General features: G+C 46.4%; 1 protein-coding gene across 1 annotated transcript; it reads left to right on the top strand.

Annotated features, from left to right (window-relative positions):
- The first annotated feature begins 462 nt into the window (after positions 1-462).
- On the top strand, positions 463-17,632 carry smad7 (SMAD family member 7). The gene is made up of 4 exons (XM_070850985.1): positions 463-1,912; positions 2,797-2,850; positions 6,492-6,563; positions 16,800-17,632. Exons 1-4 carry the CDS (start codon positions 1,447-1,449, stop codon positions 17,336-17,338), a joined length of 1,131 nt encoding a protein of 376 aa, XP_070707086.1. The 5' UTR covers positions 463-1,446; the 3' UTR covers positions 17,339-17,632.
- The last annotated feature ends 1,496 nt before the right edge of the window (positions 17,633-19,128 follow it).

Genomic DNA, 19,128 nt, shown 5'->3' with positions numbered 1-19,128 from the left:
GTTGGGTAAAACAGTTGTGTAGAAAAGAAGCTTTAATAAAAGTACAGAGAGCCTCCACAAGATTTATTGTCCAAGTTCCAAGTTTGACCACTTATATAACATTCATAAGTTAAACAGAAATAACTTAAATGGAGTTTGTATCTCTTGGTTTTTCTGTTCCAGTTCCCCAACATCGTCCTCATATTCTCGACGTTACACTTTGGTAACTTTTTCTGGGAAATGTAAACTTTCCTACTTTCCATTCCCATTTTACTACTTTTGTGCGTGCGTGCGTGCGCGCGCGTGTGTGTGTGTGTGTGGGCCTGTCTATGTGTGTGTGTGTTTGTGTGTGTGTGTGTGTGCGCGCGCGCTGTGGGCTCTGCTTGATCTGTTGTTTGCGCTACACAATCACATTTCTTTTAAGCGACAGGGTGTCTAGACACACACGTGACCGGGCGCGTCAATGCGCACTGGAGACTGGAGACGGAGCAAGGGCACCCAAACCATCCGCCTCATTTACAGACAGAGAGCCTTTTACCCCCCTCGAGATCACTCGTCGGCTCGCTTTCCTCCACACTCAGACACGGAAACTCCGAGTAAGATACGAGGTTGGATTATTTTATTTTAAAGGATTCGGCTGCTAAAATAGGTTACAAGGCTCGGTGAGCGGACGTAACCCGAGGGTCTCTCTCGCTTTTTTTCTCCCTGGCTTTCAAACGCAACTCAACTCGGGTTAGAGATTCAGTCCTGGATTTGCTCCCTGGCTCTTCGGACGCGGCTGCAGACCACATCCTCTGCAGACGAGTGGCATAGTTAGACGATAACGGATAAAAAAGCTTCTGCAAGCCCGCTACAGAGCCCTACTCTGTGCAGTCGGATCAAGGATTTTGTGGATTACTGCTCTTGAAGACAGCAGCGACGGGCTTCGGTTTTCACGGGATAATTGTGATAGCCTTTAGGCGTAATCAGGCCCCAGATTGTCCCAAATTTTGCGTAGATTCGCACAGACAGAGAAACGTTTTGATTAGGTTTAAATGCAGTAAATTGGCACGGAGTGTGTGTTTTAAAGGGACGAGTACACTGCGCCGGGCTGCACATCACCAAGTGAATAATTGGAACACACTGAAGCTACATGCTGCTGTGTTCCAACAGATTTCTCCTGCCGCTACAGAGCTGCTAGATTCATTATTATCGGCTCGCCTTGAACGCCTGGAAGTGATGTTTATTCATCCCCGGAGGAGAAGCTGACTGTCCCGCGAACATCGGCTGGTTTTCGTTGATCAAGCGTGCAGGAGAAGGCAACGGAGACTGGCGTATGCTACAGATTTCCTCTGCTTATCCAGCTCCCAGTTTTTCCACCGTATTTTCTCAGGCTGCTTGTCATTGCCTGGACTCGGATCCCGGAATCTTCATGATTTGCGGACACCATGCTCGTTTTTTAGCCGGGGAACCCTCTTTTCGTCCCGCATGTTTAGGACCAAACGATCGGGGCTCGTCCGGCGACTCTGGAGGAGCCGTGCGCCCGTGGAGGGCGACGGGGAGGCGGATAGAGGGACGCATGGCTCCGGGGGCTGCTGCATGGGCAAAACGACAAAGGTGGCCAAGTCCAACGCCGGGTCGGAGGCTGAATTGAAGGCGTTGACCCACTCGATACTGAAAAAGATCAAAGAGAAACAATTAGAGGTGCTTTTGCAGGCGGTGGAGTCCAAGGGGGGTGCCCGAAGCCCCTGCTTGCTCTTGCCCAGCAAAGTGGACGCCAAAGTGGGTCAACAGTCTTACTCTCTCCCCATGCTGCTCTACAAAGTGTTCAGGTGGCCGGACCTCAGGCATTCCTCGGAGCTGAAGAGGCTGTCTTGCTGTGAATCCTACGGGAAAATCAACCCAGAGCTCGTTTGCTGCAACCCGCACCACATGAGCAGACTTTGTGAACTCGGTGAGCTGGATTATAAGAATAACCTCGTCTTTAACAACAAAAGTTCTGAAATTGCCTTTAATTCTCTGGTGGTCGGGCCTAATTTTAAATCAAGCACACATTCAGACACCGTGTCATTGTGTCAAAGAATTACCAGACTCTTAAAGGGATAATTAGCCTAATTCAAATGACATCACCTCTCTTGGCACGGTTGTCTAGAGTTTCCATAGGGTCAAACTTGACCGATGTGGAAAGCGTGCCAGGAGGTCCTCTTCATCTTTTCGGCAGCAAGGTGTCATTAAATTTAAACTTGGCATGTCACATTGAAATAACTAAATGCCATCTAATCTGTTTTAAAGGTGATTTATGGCTCGATTTCGTCTTTGAATGCTAAATACCTTGTTTTCCAGTTTTTTGGCACTTATGAGCTGTTTATTCCAATTTATATCAGGGTATTTCCAACTCCAGAGCACCTCTCCTCAAACAAACAGCCCATCTGGTATTTCAACATTTCACAATTGGCATTTCCAAAGTGCAAAGCGACTCATCCCAGGCTTTACAGTCTTTCCACGGTGAAGTTTCCAGGGCTTGTGTGTGTGTGTGTGTGTGTGTGTGTGTGTGTGTGTGTGCGCGCGCTTGCTTGGCGTCCCGGGCCAAAAGAGGCCCGTATCTCAGTTTGTCCTAGACGCTGATAGTGGCCCTCCTGGCGCCAGGCGGCCCCATGTTTATCTGCCTGCCAATGAAAGGCAATAGCCGCCCGGCCGGCCTCCCTGCCTGCCTGCCTCTCCAGGCTGAGCTGACAGACACAAAACCTTTTCCCTGAAGAATGACACATCTTATCATAAAGTTTAGATCTCTGCCTTTTTTTTTTCTCATGCCTCTGCTTTTTTCTCTCCTCCATGCAGAGTCCCCTCCTCCTCCATATTCGCGCTATCCCATGGACTATCTTAAACCACCAGGTGAGCTTGACATACACAAATAAAGAGACCTGCAATGATTCATATGTTCATTGTTATTGTCTGAAACACATTTGTGTTGCAAAACATACACATCTACAGGCCCAAGATCTTGTATTCATGAGAATTAATGTTTTGTCTATATGTCTGACATTATTTATGCATATGGTCACACTGCCCCTGCAGCGCATACGTGTGTGTGTGTGTGTGTGTGTGTGTGTATAGGAAGGCTCCATGTTATGTTGTGATTTATGATAACAGTGGAGTGGCACGCCCGGCTGGCTGGGCAGTTCTAGCATGGCTGGCAGCCAGGGCAAAGCAGCACAAAGTTGAGATACCAGCTATAGACTGACTGGCATGTCACCAGGGGCATAGTGTGTGTGTGTGTGTGTGTGTGTGTGTCATATGGGGGGAGGGGGAGTTGTATGGGTGTTTGTTTGTGTGTCCATCTATCTATTGTGAATCGGAGCACAGACAGCGGCGTCTCTGGAGCCAGCCAGCCTTTATCAGCTGAATGAATCAACAGATTAAGGTTCAGGTCTTGTGTGTCAGTGTGTGGGACTGAGTGCGTGGGTGTCACCGTCCCACTTCTCTGTTTGGTTTCCTCTAAGAACCGGGAGAGAGAGCATCTGTGTATGTATAATTTTGTCCAACATTTTTTGTCCCTAACAAGCTTTTGGTCTTTCGTAATTGTTTTCTCCCTCCACCTGTGCTGCTGTGGTTGTCATCCTATTCCACAGTGCAGGAAAGTGGCATCAGGTTATGTCATTGCCTATTAAGTCAGTTTTGAAGTGTTTTAAGTTTCAGGCTATAACAGGCATAGTGTGAGACTGGAGCTTCTCTTAATGTCAGAGTGTGGCAGAGATATAAGTGCATAGCCTGAGTTTGGGACTGTTAAAGCCTCAGTTTTGGAATTTTTTCAATCTCTCCCTCGCTCCTTGGCTCATTTACCTCTGTCTTACAGCCTGTCAGTGCAGGAAAAGCTCAGTAAACAATGACTTGTCAGCCGACAAGCCAGCCAGTTAGTCAGGAGAAAGTCAGGAGAAAGTGGCTTTCAGTGAGTGGAAACAATAGGAAGTCATTGCAGCTGCAGCTGTGGTTCTTCAAAGCCACCCTCCCTCCTGTCTTTATTTACCAGCCTTTAGCAATATTGTTTGACTGGTTTTTCCTGGAATACAAACACAATTTTTCCTTAAATGTTAAAAATGATCATCGATGAAATCCACTTCCTGTACCTACTCCTGATGTGCTGCCTGTCTCAGAGTAGAGCTCGCATGGCGTCTTTGTATGAGTTCAGTTGGAAGCATTCCAGTGATGAAAGGAAACAAGCCAGTAAATAGGAAATGCAAGCTGGATGCAGACAAAGGGAAATGATTATACAACTCGTGTTACCACCCTGTTTCCCCTCTTGGGGCAAAGTGAAAAAAGTTGAATTGGTTTGACTGTGTGGGAATTGCCAAAAAGAGCAGAACAAGGCGAATATGATCAGGTTGCTTGTCTGTCTCCCAGGTAGAGTTTTTAAACATGCCTGTCTTTAAATATATATGTATTTTCAATATTTAAGGGAAAAATTGCAGCAGGCTCTCACTGTTTGTTATTTGGTAGTATTCAGTCAGTGCAGCTGCAGTTGTGGTCGATCAAGGGAGTCTGTCTGTGTACGTCTATTGGTGAAGGAAGGTAAAAGACAATATATTAATAGGACAATGGAACAGGCTGGAGGATACACACACACACACACACACACACACACACACACACACACACACACACACACACACACACACACACACAGACATAGACACACGCACACCCACAGGACAGATGAGCCTATCGTGCAGTTTTTCCCCAGGGCCTTGGGGAGCTGTCAATCATCGACTCCTTTCCATTACCAGAGGCTATTACAATTTTCTATACCATTCCCTGTATTTGCTTTATATCAGGCTGTGTTAAATCATCATTTCTTTCAAAAAATCTGCATGGCTAACTTTTAGTAGGTAATCAGGCGCTATAAAAATCTGCATGAAGCGAGCGAGGGTTGGATTTTATGATGATGGTTTTATGATTCCAGTGAGCAGGAAGTTGGGTTATATGTGTGTCAGGGTGCCCGTCCGCTCCAGCAGCAGCGGTCAATATGAAAGCAGTTGAGACGTAAAACGCTACCTTGTTTCAGCTCTGGGGAATATAAATCACACACTGTTTGGCTCTTTCTCTCTGATGCCCCCTCAGCCCTGTGGTCAGCTGTGAACTGTTGCCCGGGAGACCAGGGCCAGGCTGCTGGCAGCCAATGAAAGCGAGGCAGGCTGGGCCTTGCCCGTGCATCTCGTTATTGTGACCACAACGGCACGGGCCGCGTCCGGACGGCCCAGGTTGGCAGGGGGGGGAGGGCTCAAAGTGAAACCGCGCTGGTCGCTGTGTCTTTATTGCTTTACAGCTACTGCAGCTATGTTTGGTCAAACAGGAGGCCTGTGAGACGATTAGTTTGCTGAGCATTGAGTGGAAGTATTCAACTGAAATACCAACTTCCTCTTCTTCTCAATATGTGAATTAAATCCATACTGACCCCTTACTCACAGTTTCTAGTTTGCATCCATTGTAGTTGTCGCAATGAACCTCACGTTAAAGCAACTTCAGTTCATTTTTGCCTCTTAGCGAACATTGCCTTGGCTTGTAACGTGTCCATCAGAGAAACTGCACTTTAAGAGTCATGATTCAGTTAGAGTGGAGGTGACCACCACCACACGCTGGTCCAACGGATTGAAGGTATGACTTAGTGTTGACGTGCAGCAAGAGGAATGTATCATTAGTGAATACCAAGCTCCCAGCTCTGCAGTGCAGCTAGCCTGCTCCCAGCAGCGTGCTGCTCTGCTCAACATACACAGCAGTTTTGTTAAAGCTCCATTCAGGTGTCATGTTGAAACTAGTCTACATTACAAGTTTTAGTGGGAGTTAAGCATTCAAATGCTGAGAGAGTGAGTAGTTTTCCTCTCTTGTCTGCCTGCTAGTGCAGTTTTAAGAACATTTTCGGTGAACAGCTATGAAGGTCTTTCTAAGTTCTGTCTGCCAAGGCAGCCGCAAACAATCGTTTTGAAGTTGAAACATCTCTGATCCACCTTTGCTGCTGGTGGGAAGACTTAGATTTCCAATTTAGCTTTAACCAGTCAAGTTTGTGGGTGTTTTTCAGCTCTTTTCTCTGCCTCTAGAGAGAAAAACAAGAACAGGGATAATAGCCTTCTAATATTTGATCTGTGTTCGATTATTGAGCGGGGATCAAAGGCCTCCAACCCAAGCCCTCGCCTCAGTCATTAGCAGAAAGAACACAGCTCCTTCCAGATCAGCAGCCCATCTATGCAGGGATGCAGGGCTAACGTTCCTCCTGAAGCAGTGGATTATGGGGGATTATCAGGGGTGTAAGAAACTCATCTCTAAGTCCTCTCTATGTGTGTGAGAGTGTGAGCTTCGTCGTCAGCGTCTTCATTAGGCATTGATTTCACTGGAGTGATTGACGGTCTCACAGCTGCTGCTTTGCCTTCTCCCTTCACACACACACACACACACACACACTTATGCACACGAACTCACACACACATGCACACACAGGAACACACACAGTGCTAATTCAAAGTCTCTCTTTCTCTCTCCATTAGATTCTCCAGACTCTGGACCTTCATCCAGTGATACTGGGGGAACGACATACTCGGCCCCTGTGGGGCTTTCAGGTAAATATTCGTACAAATAGATTTCCTACTTAAACTACCCTTTTTATGGTATTTTTCTACTGTTCCTCCCTTTCCCAGTTGTATTATTTTCCTCTTCTGTTTTCCTTTCCGTCTCATGTGCATTCCTCCAAACACGCACTCATCTCTTCTCCATACTTGTGATGATGAGGCAGTGATTGTGGGGGCCCCTGCTTCCCCTCTGTAATAAAAAGGCCAGTGAAGGAGGGTGGTGTATTTCTCCCACATCCACATAAATTCCTCCCTCCTGGCTATTCGAACAACGCTCCTCTCTTCTCCTCTTCCTCTCCCTGCTCCCTCTCATCCCTTGCCGTGTTATGTTGTAATGGAAGACAAACATGCCGAACCGTTGTTTGGAGAAGAATATGCTCTGTGCGTGCGGTATTGCGGGGGGAAAAAAGGCAGAAAAAAAGAAGCTTCAATTGACATGCAAGTGTTTGTTTGGGTGTGTTTGTGCATACAGGGGATGTCTTTGTGGACAGTTAGCTCTCCTCTGGGCTCAGTGTGAGGATAAGAGCGAGACACAGGCGCTTTTCTTTCTTCCATCTCTCATGCAGGACGTGTTTCGGGCTTCCTCAGCTTTTCTCCCATAATCCCCTCTGGCAGCATTGCCTTCCTCACCCAGCGCCCTGTCCGCAGGCTACAGAATAAGATGGTGTTCACGAGAGGAAGAGTTTGCTCTCCACTGCCTGAGATTGCTCTGTACTGTTCTCTGCTTTCCTTTGCCTCAGATGGTTCTCATTACTGGGCCTTTAAAGCCTGTTTTATGTCAGTTGGTGCTGGCTGCCCATTCCCCCCCCCTTTGTTTGGTGGTGGGGGGTGGGGTGAGGCTCCCTGCCTGCATGTGTGTGTGTGTGTGTGTCCTTAGATGGGGGAAGAGATTGGAGCAGCTCTTACATGAACAGAAGAACTAAAAATCAGTCTCTTTCTCCTCCTCCACACCTTCAGATGGACTCTAAGGTTCTCCCTGTGATCATTAACTAAAGACACATTTTAGACCCAGTTCAAACTGTGAAACCAAAGAACTGGAGTCTTAACAACACCCCCATACTCCCTCCCTTAACCCTTCCCTCCCTCAGCAAGGCGTACATGCTACCCCTCCTCCTCCTTCCCTGTTTTCCTTCCTGGCGAGGGTGACATGGCAGCGGCGGCCAGCGCTCCAGTGAATGGGCCTCCTCAGTAAAAGCAGTAGAGGTAGAAAGGCCGGGGCAGGATGGCCGAAGAGCTCTGCCCTCATGATTTCCCTGGCAAGCCAAAGAAAAAGCCTGCTCCTCTCCTCCTTTCCCCCCTTCAAGCTCCCTCCCTCGCTCCCTGCTTCCCTCCTTTGCTCCCTCCCTCTGGGGCTCTGACAAAAGAAACATGGCTGTCCCAGAGGCCCGCTGCTGACCTTCTAATTCACTCACTCTGCCCTTTTTATGTTCTTCTCCAGACATATTTACAGAGAGGAAGGAGGAAAAGAGAGGAGGGTGGCTTTGAGCGAAGGAGGGTGGCAAAGACTTAAAGTCAGCAAGAGTTGTGGTCTTACTTTTTTTTTTTGCATTGTATTAGAATAACTAAGTACTTGTCGACTTTCAGAAAAAAAGCTAGAGTGGATTGTAAAGCTGCCCTGCTACAGAGTTGTATCTTAGCAAGAGCGGAAAATGAAAAGACATCCTCATCCAGATGGAGCTGATGTGATATGTGATGTGGTTAGAGATAGCATCTGCCTCTCCCATCTCTCCTTTTTTATTTTCCCCATCTATCTATCTATCCTGGAAAAAGCCAAGACTATCCAGGCTGGAAGGAGTTAAGTGAGCTGCGACAGCGACAAGCACAAATGCAAACTAGGCTGCCTGCCAGGCTACCAGCTCCAAAGCTCCTCTCGCTGGCTCACGTCATCAGCTTGGAACAGAGCAGAGAGGAGGGAAGAGGAGAAGAGATGGGAGTCGATAGCTGGAGGCCTGGAGCTGGGAGTCGGAGTTCTGATCTTGGTTTGAGCCGGGTTTAGGGCTTAGCTCAGGGGTTTAAATTCACCCAGGAACTGAAGAGAGAGATCAAGAGAGAGATTTGGAAATGAGAGATTGGGTCAGGGTTAAGAGGGCGCTGGATTGTTGGTTATGAGTCTGTGGAGTGTTAAGTAATATTTAAGCTTGTTAGAGACCAGATCGTTTATGAGCAGCTCAGGTAGCACCAGAAGTCCATGTTGTCAAGCTCAAAGAGGTCTGGAACAAGTTTTTTAAGAGTTGTCTTAAATAAGAGACCTGTATGTTTTGGTACAGATACTGAAACAATACTTTTCCTATTTAAGACAAGTTTTGCCTTTTTTTTCCTCTTAACAAAAGAATCCACCTTCTCACACGTTTAATGTGTCTTAAATTGGCATGATTTTTTAATTGAATCTGGAAGACTCTGTTCAAATGCTAAGTAAACAGATAATTTTTCTGATCAGACATTGAAAGCCAGATTTCTGTGCTTTTTATTTATTTATTTCGGTAAATAGTGATTTGGACACATTTCAGTCCAACTAAAAAAAACAGTACATGCATGTACTCTTCTTTAAAGGCAAGTTATAGTTGTCTGCTCTTATTGGATGTGTAGCATTGGTGTGTGTGTGTGTGTGTGTGTGTGTGTGTGTGTGTCGGTGGCGTGCCTGCTGGTGCCATCGGGGACTGACCCGGAGTGCTTGTGTGTAAGAGGATCCAGTCGGGCGGCGGGGACACGTACGCACGCACACGCATTTTCACACACACACCAACACATATACACAGGCAGGCAGATAGAATGACCTGGTGCGAGCCCTGGCGCACGGCCGACTGTCACACAGGCGCTTCCTCCCACTGCAGGTTAAATTTAGGCTGAGTTGTATTCTTATACCACCAGCCAGTCACCTCACTCGACAGACAGTCGGCCAGGCCTTCAGTCACTCAATTAGTCATCCAGTGAATCGGTTGGAGGTATAACCTTCATCAGGGGCTCTGACAGAGATTAAATTTAGTCTTGGCACCTCGGCTCATTAAATCAAACTAGTTCTGCTGTCATATGGAAGGCCCTGAAGAAACAGCCCATTTTTGGTGCAAACCCAGTGAGAGAAAAGGCCTGTGTGTTGTTTGTCATGAGTTATTTGGGAGGAAGTGAGGTTTAAATTGCATATCGCCAATGTTAAGACACAATTTTAGGTTTTTTTGGAAGCCAACCTCCTGTAATCAACAGCTTGAGACAGAAACAGAGCACCCTCAGTCTCCCTCCTCTCTCTCGGCATTCCCGCCTTGTTTGGGTTAGCAGGGAAAGGAAAGGGCTGCACAGGATATGACCTCATGTCTTTGAGGAAAAGGCGAGCGGACAGGGAGGCAGCCGTGGCCTCTTCTTGATGGAAAACAAACACTGGAGTGCCCCAACCAGAAAGGTGGAGATGAGTTGAAGATAGAAAGAAACTGAACAATTGTTAAACGTCTACAAAGATGGAAGTGTACGTGTAGCCAGCCAGGTGATTTGTTGCAGAAAGTTGTGAACATTCTTTTCTTTAAAACAGTTTCTGCTTTGGTTGAATTTTGATTTTCCTGTTGCTTGAACAGTAAGAGGAAGGAATGAAGAGGGAGAGAAGATGGCGGCTTTGGGTGGAGGGAGGGATGGCCGGCAGCTCTTCTCTGTTCTCTGTAATTTGGAGGCTGTGTGTTAGCCAGCAAGCTGAGCAGAGCAGAGCCGGCCGCTCCGTGCCGGGCCAGGATCTCTCATTACTCCCCACTTCCTCTCCTTGCGCAGCAGCCAAGCCGCCTCTTGGCAAGGGACTTAATTTTGGTTTTGGCCGTCCTCTGTTCCCCACCCTGTGTCATTATGCTGCACAAATCGAAAAAACAGCACGCGGAGACAGTGGAGGATGGAGAGAGGGGGGGAAAGAGACGCAAGGGTTGAGGAAAGTGTGCCTAGCTTGCATGTGTTTGGTTTTTCACTGAAGATTTTCTCAGATTGAGATGCTCAGTGCTGTTGTTCTTACATTATCTTAGCAAAGCCGGTTGACTGAAAGGTGGGTTATGCAGATTTGGCTCAGTTCCAGAGCTGGAGGGAAGCCCAGAACAAGATGAACATTGTTTTGGTTTGCAGTCACTCAGTGGAAGCGGATTTTGACATTACCTCAATGTCTGAAGATACGTAAGATAGGGAGAGTGTGTGTGAAGGAGAAAGAGGAAGGGAGGGAGAAACCCCCCCCTTTAGCAGGAGAAAGACGGAAATGGAAATAAGTGGAGACACATTCCTGTAAACCTGTGTGTATTTGTGTGTGTGTGTCAGATTTCTTGTGTGACACACAGTGCTGCTGTCTCCACCCTCCCGCCTGCTCATTCATGTAGTCAGTTTGTCTGTTGTGTTCTCAGGCTGGAGGTGTGTGTGTGTGTATGTGTGTGAAAGTATGTCTTTTCATCTGTGCGACAGACTCGGCCCTGTCAGCAGCCACAACTCTATCACAGACCACAGTGCACATACAGAGGCACATGATTATTAATAAGAGTAACAACACAAAAAAAAGCTCTCAGGCCACACACAACAGGCTCTCCCGGTTGCCTGCCTCTCTGTTTGTATTATTAGTTTAGTTCCCACTGTGTTTTAACACCACAACAATGTGGGTGACTGTTCGGCTTGTCAGTCCATCTGTCCGTAGCTCCTGGGGTGTGTGTGTGTGTGTAGATGTCTCGGAGATACTGAGATCGTCTGACTTGCGTGTTTGCAAAAGTGCGCTGATGTCATCATTACAGCCTGCCTGGCACCCTGTGTCCAACTAGCTAGTGTTTATTTGTCTGTCACCCTGGAAAATCTGGGCTGTAGGGGATCATTGTGCGATTGTGTGCGTGCGGGTCACTGTGATGAAGTGTTGGAATAATAACTCAGCAGGAGTTGGAAGGGGTTGTTACAGGGGAATAAAATGTCCTTCAGTGAAAAAGTATTGTGCTGTAGTTTTGTGGTGATGTTGATCCAAATGGGAGATGCCGCCCAATTAATTATGAAACCTTCCTGTCTGTTATCTCAAACTGAGAAAAACACAGTGCCTGAGCAACATCAAGACATGTGGATCATGCAATTACAGCAGAAAATTCCACTCAGACAAAATTATACTGTAGATGGAAGCATTGGGAAAACATGCGCCATTTCTCCCCGTTATCTTCTCCTGATCGTGGCCGGATGGTTCATGTTAGAGATGGCGTGTCTGCAACTCATTCTCTCTATCTGTGTGTCTGCAAGGAGTCAGATCTGTAGATAGCAAAACTGTGCCACTCCCTTGTGTGGTTTTCCTGCCATCAGGGTTTATTTAGGCTTCCTGAAGTGGGGGGAAAGACTTCATATCCTTTTTCTGTCAGCTGCTAAACCCGCTACCATCGATCTGTCAGTCTACTTGTCACCTACCACGGCGGAACTATATGTCATTTCTTCTTCAAAGTTGAGTTTTCGGTTGAGTTGCTTCGTGGGTAATGTAGGCATAGGGTTTTGCCAAGGAGAGATATGCATGACACACACACAAAAAAAAAAAAAGTCAGCATTGTTGATTGTGCTGTAGTGGATTACGATTTTTAAAACTGAGTCTGACAATGTTATAGGAGTGCAATGCTAAATCAATGGAGTACTCAGTGCAGTCCAGCTGATAAATAACATCATTTAGCCTGATTTAATGACATTTTGGCTACAGGTTGCATGCTCCTCTGCACGACAAGTAACCAATAACTGTCACTCCAAGAGCAGACTGAGTCATTTACCTTTCAGCAGTAAAATAAAAAAAAAACCAGTCTGTGCTCCGTCGATGGCTTAAACGTACAAAGCTATGTTGTTGTATTGATGTGAGACAAGGACACTCCGCTATCTTCACTGCTCACAACGGTTGACCTTTCTCTTTCTGAAGGGGTTGTCTGTCATTGAATTTCTTGCTGCAGAAGAAAATTAAATGAAGACAAAAGGCAACAATCCTGCTGTTGAGGATTCTAACTTGTGTATTAAAATCAGTGAGTCCAAATATTTTCGTTAACACGATAAGAGCAATGTACAGGCTTTCATTAGAGACTGTAACACACACACACACACACACACACACACACACACACGGTGTGGCAGCGAGAACAAAAGGAATGCCTCCAGGGTGACCCTTGACCTTTGGAATAGACTTTCCCCGGCTTGAGAGAGGGTGTTGACTTAGAAAATAAGGCACCATGAAGAGTCTTTCCTTCCCCCTCGAGCTGTTTCCTTCATGCCTTCCCCATTCCTCTCCTCAGCCGCCGTGTGTGTGTGTGTGTGTGTGTGTGTCTGATGACGACAGGGTCATTACACGTCTGAGCCGAGAGAGCACAAACACAGACACACAGAGGACGCTCGGGGATCAATACGAGACAGTTCTCAGGAGCCTCCTCACTATTTACCGATGTTGATAGTGTTGTGTCCAGCAGCGAAGGTTGAAAAGTGTGTGTGTGTGTGTGTGTGTGCGCATGAGGGTGTAGGCGTGTAGTTCTGTGACTGTGTTGACTTCTAAGTATAGTAGTGACCTAGTGTGTGTGTGTGTGTGGAGTCAGACAGAGGTAATGATTAACCTTTCCAGACTGTGTTTGGAGCCCTGAGAGAAGCACCCAGTCTGTCACCGCCCCTCCCCTCTCTCAGACGTCCCTGCTCCCTTCGACCAAGTCCAATTGTCTCTGCTAGCGTGGCGTCCATTAAAATCCACAGGGGAGCTAGCATTGTGTGTCTATTTTGCTGAATCTGCCCTCTCTGTTCTAATTTCATTTGGGCTTCATTTAATCACAGATTTTTACAGTCCCTCTACCTCACAGACCATAAGCTGATCATCCATTAAATACCTAGAAAACATGGGAGCAGTATGGTGTTTTTGTTTGCGCAGTGTTGCTAATGGCTAACATCCACATTCGCTCTCACCAGCTGCTGCTTGCACTTTTTTACACCGCGAAAAAATGATTTCAACAAGGCCTGCGATTATTATTACATGATGCACTCCACGCCATAGTGCTTCACCATCTTTCAGCAATGATCTATCAACATTTTGTAGGGGATCAGTGGGGAAAGTCTTTTTTTGTGTTTTCGGATGGGGGTTCACGTGTGGTCCCCATGGGACAAACCAGACTGCGACAGACCAGCAGCAGGCAACTGACTGGAGCAGAGCAGAGCAGAGCAGAAAGGGCTGGAGTGACAGATGGCCCCAGGCTGCCAGCTCGCCCGCTTATCTCCAGCGAGGAGAAGCCCGAGTCACACAGGCTGAAAGGCTGCAGACCAGACGAGCAGGTGGGGCGGCAGACAGAGAGACGGACTAATGCTTCGATAGGCAGACGTCCAGAAAGCAGACAGACACACAGACAGATGTACAGACAGAGACTACAGACAGCTCTGTAAGTGTTCACGGGCTGGAGCTGATGGAAACATGCCGCTCAGACGGATAGACGGACTCGGCGCAGACACTCTGACGACACTGCCTGATACACACAAACACACACACACACACACACACACACACCTATGTGAGAGCTACCTTAAATAGTGTCAGGCTGTAACATGAGGAACATGAGCCACAGACACCTCACACACAAACACACGATGTGTTAAAAATTAAAATTTAGTGAAATGCGCCTTATACTTGGAACAAGGTGTGTTGATACAGGGTCACTCATGTTGGAGTATGGGTTTATGTGTGTGTGTGTGTGTGTGTGTGTGTGTGTGTGTGGTTCTGTGTTCAGCAGCATTACTCATGAGGTGTAAGCTCATCTGCTGTCAGGACAAGCTGTGAACATAGTCTTCACAAGGCTGCGCCCCACAGATGGAGGAGTCAGCCTGTCTCGCTTTCTCTCTGCCGACATGCTGAACTAAAGAACTTTGGTTTTGTTTACCTGGAAGCACAGTTTGGGTTGGATGTAATACTGTAACTGTATTTATTTGATGTCATTTGTATTGAAGTACGTTCTCCTTCTCTGAGGATGAGGACATTTATCAGTCACGAAGAGTCTCACGAAAGAGGCAATAGGGTTGCATTGTGAGCTTCACCCATATTAGGAACTAAAAGTCAGGAGATCTCAGCCTATTATCAACTTTTTATGATCTGTCTCTGGCAAGACGGAATAACTCTTACACCACAGCTCTTTTAGCTGACCCTTTCTATTGCCCCTCGTGTTTCCCTGTTTTTTTTTTCTCTCCCTCTTCAACCCTTTCTTTGTATCCTTCCCTTGCTTTTCTCTCCTCTGTGGTTCTCACTTGCTACTAGGCTGAGTTTCTGAGAGGAAAGCAGAGGCGACGAGGGAGGGGAAGCGGGGCAGTTAGTGTAGTCCTGAATAGCAGGGTGTTTTCAGGCTGCAATGACAGGCTCAGACAGGCAGCCGCTCTAATGACCTCTGACGCCAGGCCCTGTCTCTCTCAGCAATAACAAACACACACAGGGCCCCACAGGTGAGCTCCACCAGCAGACCCTTTGTCAGCTGTTAAGAAAGTCCTACGCATCTTTCTCCTTATCAAACCCAGCTGTTCCTGTACATACATGTAAAACAGACCTGAGAGTAAAGCTCGGCCATGATCGAAGACTCAGACATCAGTGCGAGACACAAAAGACACTTTCTGTCTCTTATCGTAAAGATAAATGCTTTTTTCCCTCCATTTAGTCTAGGTAGATAGCTGGGTACTTAGTTTCCCCTGCACCCCATGAGGACGGATTTACGATAAACTCCCCGAGGCTCGGCTCTGACCAACTTCAAAGCACACAGCCGCTCCTGTTTTATGGAAGGCATGCTTTCAGTTTTCTCCCCCCCCTCCCTCCCCCGTCTCTGTTTCTGTCTCTCTTCTCCCAGTGTTGTCTTTTTCTTCCCTCTTTTCCCCTCCTTCCCCCTGCATCTAATGAAGGCTAATGACAGGCCGCGGTGAGTTCGCTCAGGCCGGCAGAGATCCTGCCACATTAACGTTGTAGTTTGTCTCAGACGGGACCTTCCAAATTACCGGTTATATTCACAGCTACAGCCAGATGAAACGAGGGAGGGAGGGGAGAGGCTGGATGGGGTCGGATGGGAAAGACGGGTGCAACTGAAATGGCTCTGAGAGGGGCTCTGTTAATTTTTTTCCTCACATATATTTCCCCTCTTCAAGCTTTCTTAACCCCTGAATGTGTCTTTCAGCGAGGCTGGATATGAGTGTGTGTGTGGGAATAGAGGAAGTGTAAAAGATGATAGAACTCGCAGCAATTAGGTGACGACCTTAAAAGCGCAAGAGAGGCTTAAAAATCAGGAGAGGAAGCAAGAAGTAACTGAAGTAACAAAAGTAACAGTCAAAATATGTGAAAAGCATTCCTTCTCTTCCCACCCCGCCCCCTCTTTCTTTCCTCTTGCGCTCTCTCTGTCTCCCTCTATTTCCCTTGCGCCTGACTGGCTCCCACTTTTCTAGCTGGGAGTAGCTGGGAGCCAGATTTCTGTGGAATAGAGATATGAAGGGGGAGCGGGACGGCGCAGGAGGCACACTAAAGGGAGACGGCAGAGGGAGGAGGAAGAGGGGGGGGGGTTTGGAAACTGGAGCATGGCCAATGCTACACTTCTTTTACGCTCAGGGGAAACTTTAGACTGGAGAGGCCTCGCTTGTCAACGATTCAGACACCAGGGTTTGAGAGTTAGCGGCCCGCCTTACTCGTCAGCTAAACACCATGTGCTTCGCCGTAGACGGGGAATAGTTTATGTGTTTATGGGAAAGTCTCTCGCCTTGTTGCTGTTGCTCGGTTACCCTGGCCTTGTACCTTTTGAGCATGACCTCATAGATAGGTTCTAATTTCCTCCAGCAGGGCGAAGCACGCTGCTGTAGCGAGGTTGACGTCACAACATTGTTGGCCACGCCACTACAAAAATACAGCGAGCCAGACAGAAGATAAGCATTTAATGCCTAGACAAATATTGCACTGCGTGTGGACACTTGCCTGCCAGTGTCTCTGAGTTGCTTCTCTTGTCTGAAGTCCAGGAATTCCAACATGGTTTTTCTGTACTGCAGAAATTGCATTAAAATGACAGTTTAGTTTTGGCCCTCGACTAAAGCAAATTCTCTATTTCCTGAAACGGGGATAAGGAAGAAGTAGTGAAGTAGTAATACTTCAAAAGTGTGGCCTGTGCTTTCTGTTCATGCACTCTCCTTTCTTCCTCTCTTTCTCTATTTCTTGATCTCTGTATTTTATTTAGTGTCATCATGTCTGCACTGTGGCCCACAGCTCTAAGCACCATCTTCTCTCTCTGTCTCCTTCTTTAGATTCCCTGGCGTTGCAGGAGTCTGGCGATCGGGCCCATTGGTGCGTGGTGGCATACTGGGAGGAGAAGACACGCGTCGGGCGCCTCTACTCAGTCCAGGAGCCCTCTCTGGACATTTTCTATGATCTACCTCAGGGGAACGGCTTCTGCCTGGGCCAGCTCTGCTCTGACAACAAGTCCCAGCTGGTGCAGATGGTGCGGGCCAAGATCGGCTATGGCATCCAGCTGACGCGTGAGCCAGACGGGGTGTGGGTCTACAACCGCAGCTGCTACCCCATCTTCATTAAGTCGGCCACACTGGACAACCCGGACTCGCGCACGCTGCTGGTGCACAAGGTGTTCCCCGGTTTCTCCATTAAAGCTTTTGACTATGACAAGGCCGGCAGCCTGCAGAGGCCGAACGACCACGAGTTCACACAGCAGCCTCGCACGGGCTTCACGGTGCAGATAAGCTTTGTGAAAGGCTGGGGACAGTGCTACACCAGACAGTTCATCAGTAGCTGCCCGTGTTGGTTGGAAGTCATCTTCAACACCCGATAGCAGCAGCCTTCCTCTTCTTCACCCTCCTCGCCTCCTCTGCCCCTCTCAAACAGACTACACCCACTTTCCTTTTTTGTTCCAGAAGTTCAAACAGAGAAAAAAGTTTTAAAAGAAGAAGAAAGTATAAAATTCTGACGGACTTTGTTTAATAAATGACTAAGATTTAATTAAATAAAATAAGAAGCGAAAAATGTATTTTATGTTATATATAAATATATTATTAATTGTAAATATGAAGACGTTTTATATGCATCATTATTTATGTATTGTGCAATGTGTTGATGAGAAAAAGAAAATAAGATGCACTTTGCTTAATATAAATGCAAAACAAAGAAATGCCAAAATAAAAAAAAAAAAATACAAATAATATTTCTTGTCCAGTCTGTGCTTTATGTTGAGGTTTGAGGAAGTTTCATTCAGTTTCCTCAATGTTTTTGTTTTGTTTTGTGCATAATCTAAAGTGGACTCTTGTAATAGATCCACAAGCCAATTCTTCTAAATCCTTCTAACTTAGTTTTGATTAAGATCATCATTCTACATAAATACTTAAATCAACATTGGCTTAACTTTATGTCACTGAAGGACTTTGATGTCATGCTGTGGATTGTAAAAGATTTCCCTTCGAGACAAAATGAGTCAGACTGTGACAGAGATGTAAGTCATTGTCCCTGTTCTTACAGCCTCATTACGCCGTCTTAAAATTGTCTGTTTCTTCGGAGCTATTTTTGGATGAAAGTCCCTCTTCCTCTCTGTCATTAACTGTCTGATGACATCATTGCCAGGAAGCAGTAATGACAAATTTCAGGAACCAATAAAGTCAACAGAGGGTTCGACTTCCTGTAGGAGCCTCTTTATTTTAATGGCCGATAGAACAAAAGAATGTAACGTATCAAACAATCGCACAAAGAATTTGGTGCTACGGCTGAGGAAATGAACACATACTGGAAAATGTACTGGAAGATTACAACTTCATTTGGGCGTCTCAGATTATCAGAGAGGAATGGTCTGAGTATGCGATTAGAGATGGTGGCCTGTTTATGACCTATTGTATTTCTAAAAACAAGACAATACAAAATAGATTTCTTTCTAACAAAACCTTTGTGTGTGTGTGTGTGTGTGTGTGTGCGTGCGCGCCTGCCTGTCTGGGCCTCGTCCTGTTGCTAGTCAGATGGGTGTCTGTGAAGAGGATTACTACTGTAAGCCTGCTTTACCCACACACACTGTCTCAAAGACCTACATTTACAAGACCCACTTTCCACGCCATCTAACCCCCATCCTCCATCCTCTGCTCTGTTCAACAGCGCTTAAAAAAACCCTCGAATATGAGAGACAAAACAACATATTTAGTGACAGTGACTCAGGCGGAGGCAGGACTGAAATGGAGCACGTATGTGTGCTTCCTATCTGTCCCTTAAATCATTCTTATATAAGAGTTGAATAACAATTGAAGAAATTGAAGAACTGAATGAAAAACATACTGGCCAGCACAATTCAGATTGTATATTATTACATTTTTTCCTGAAAAATGACTATAAATTACATATATTTGTATGGTGTTAGCTGGCACATATTATAATTCAGACCAAGACTAACAAACATTAATCCACACGGACACATTTGGTATCTAATATTTGAGGCTAACCTTTAAAAGTCTTTCTGAGTAAACACTTGTCCAGGGTAAATATTTATGTTCTTTTCATTCTGTTTTATTAATGACTGTGCCCTGTACATACATTATATGTATTTACCGTAAACCCAGAAAGAAAACTGGAAGATAAATTGTACCCAAA

The sequence above is a fragment of the Pempheris klunzingeri genome, chromosome 19, assembly GCF_042242105.1.
Source record: "Pempheris klunzingeri isolate RE-2024b chromosome 19, fPemKlu1.hap1, whole genome shotgun sequence".
Classification (NCBI taxonomy): domain Eukaryota; kingdom Metazoa; phylum Chordata; class Actinopteri; order Acropomatiformes; family Pempheridae; genus Pempheris; species Pempheris klunzingeri.
This window is presented reverse-complemented; position numbering and strand designations above follow the sequence as displayed.

Bases quoted from the DNA above. Each gene is read 5' to 3' on its own strand.
- smad7 (XM_070850985.1), top strand. From the start codon at position 1,447: ATGTTTAGGACCAAACGATCGGGGCTCGTCCGGCGACTCTGGAGGAGC. The intron at 1,913-2,796 runs GTGAGCTGGATT...TCCTCCATGCAG, and splicing joins GAGCAGACTTTGTGAACTCG to AGTCCCCTCCTCCTCCATAT. The intron at 2,851-6,491 runs GTGAGCTTGACA...TCTCTCCATTAG, and splicing joins GGACTATCTTAAACCACCAG to ATTCTCCAGACTCTGGACCT.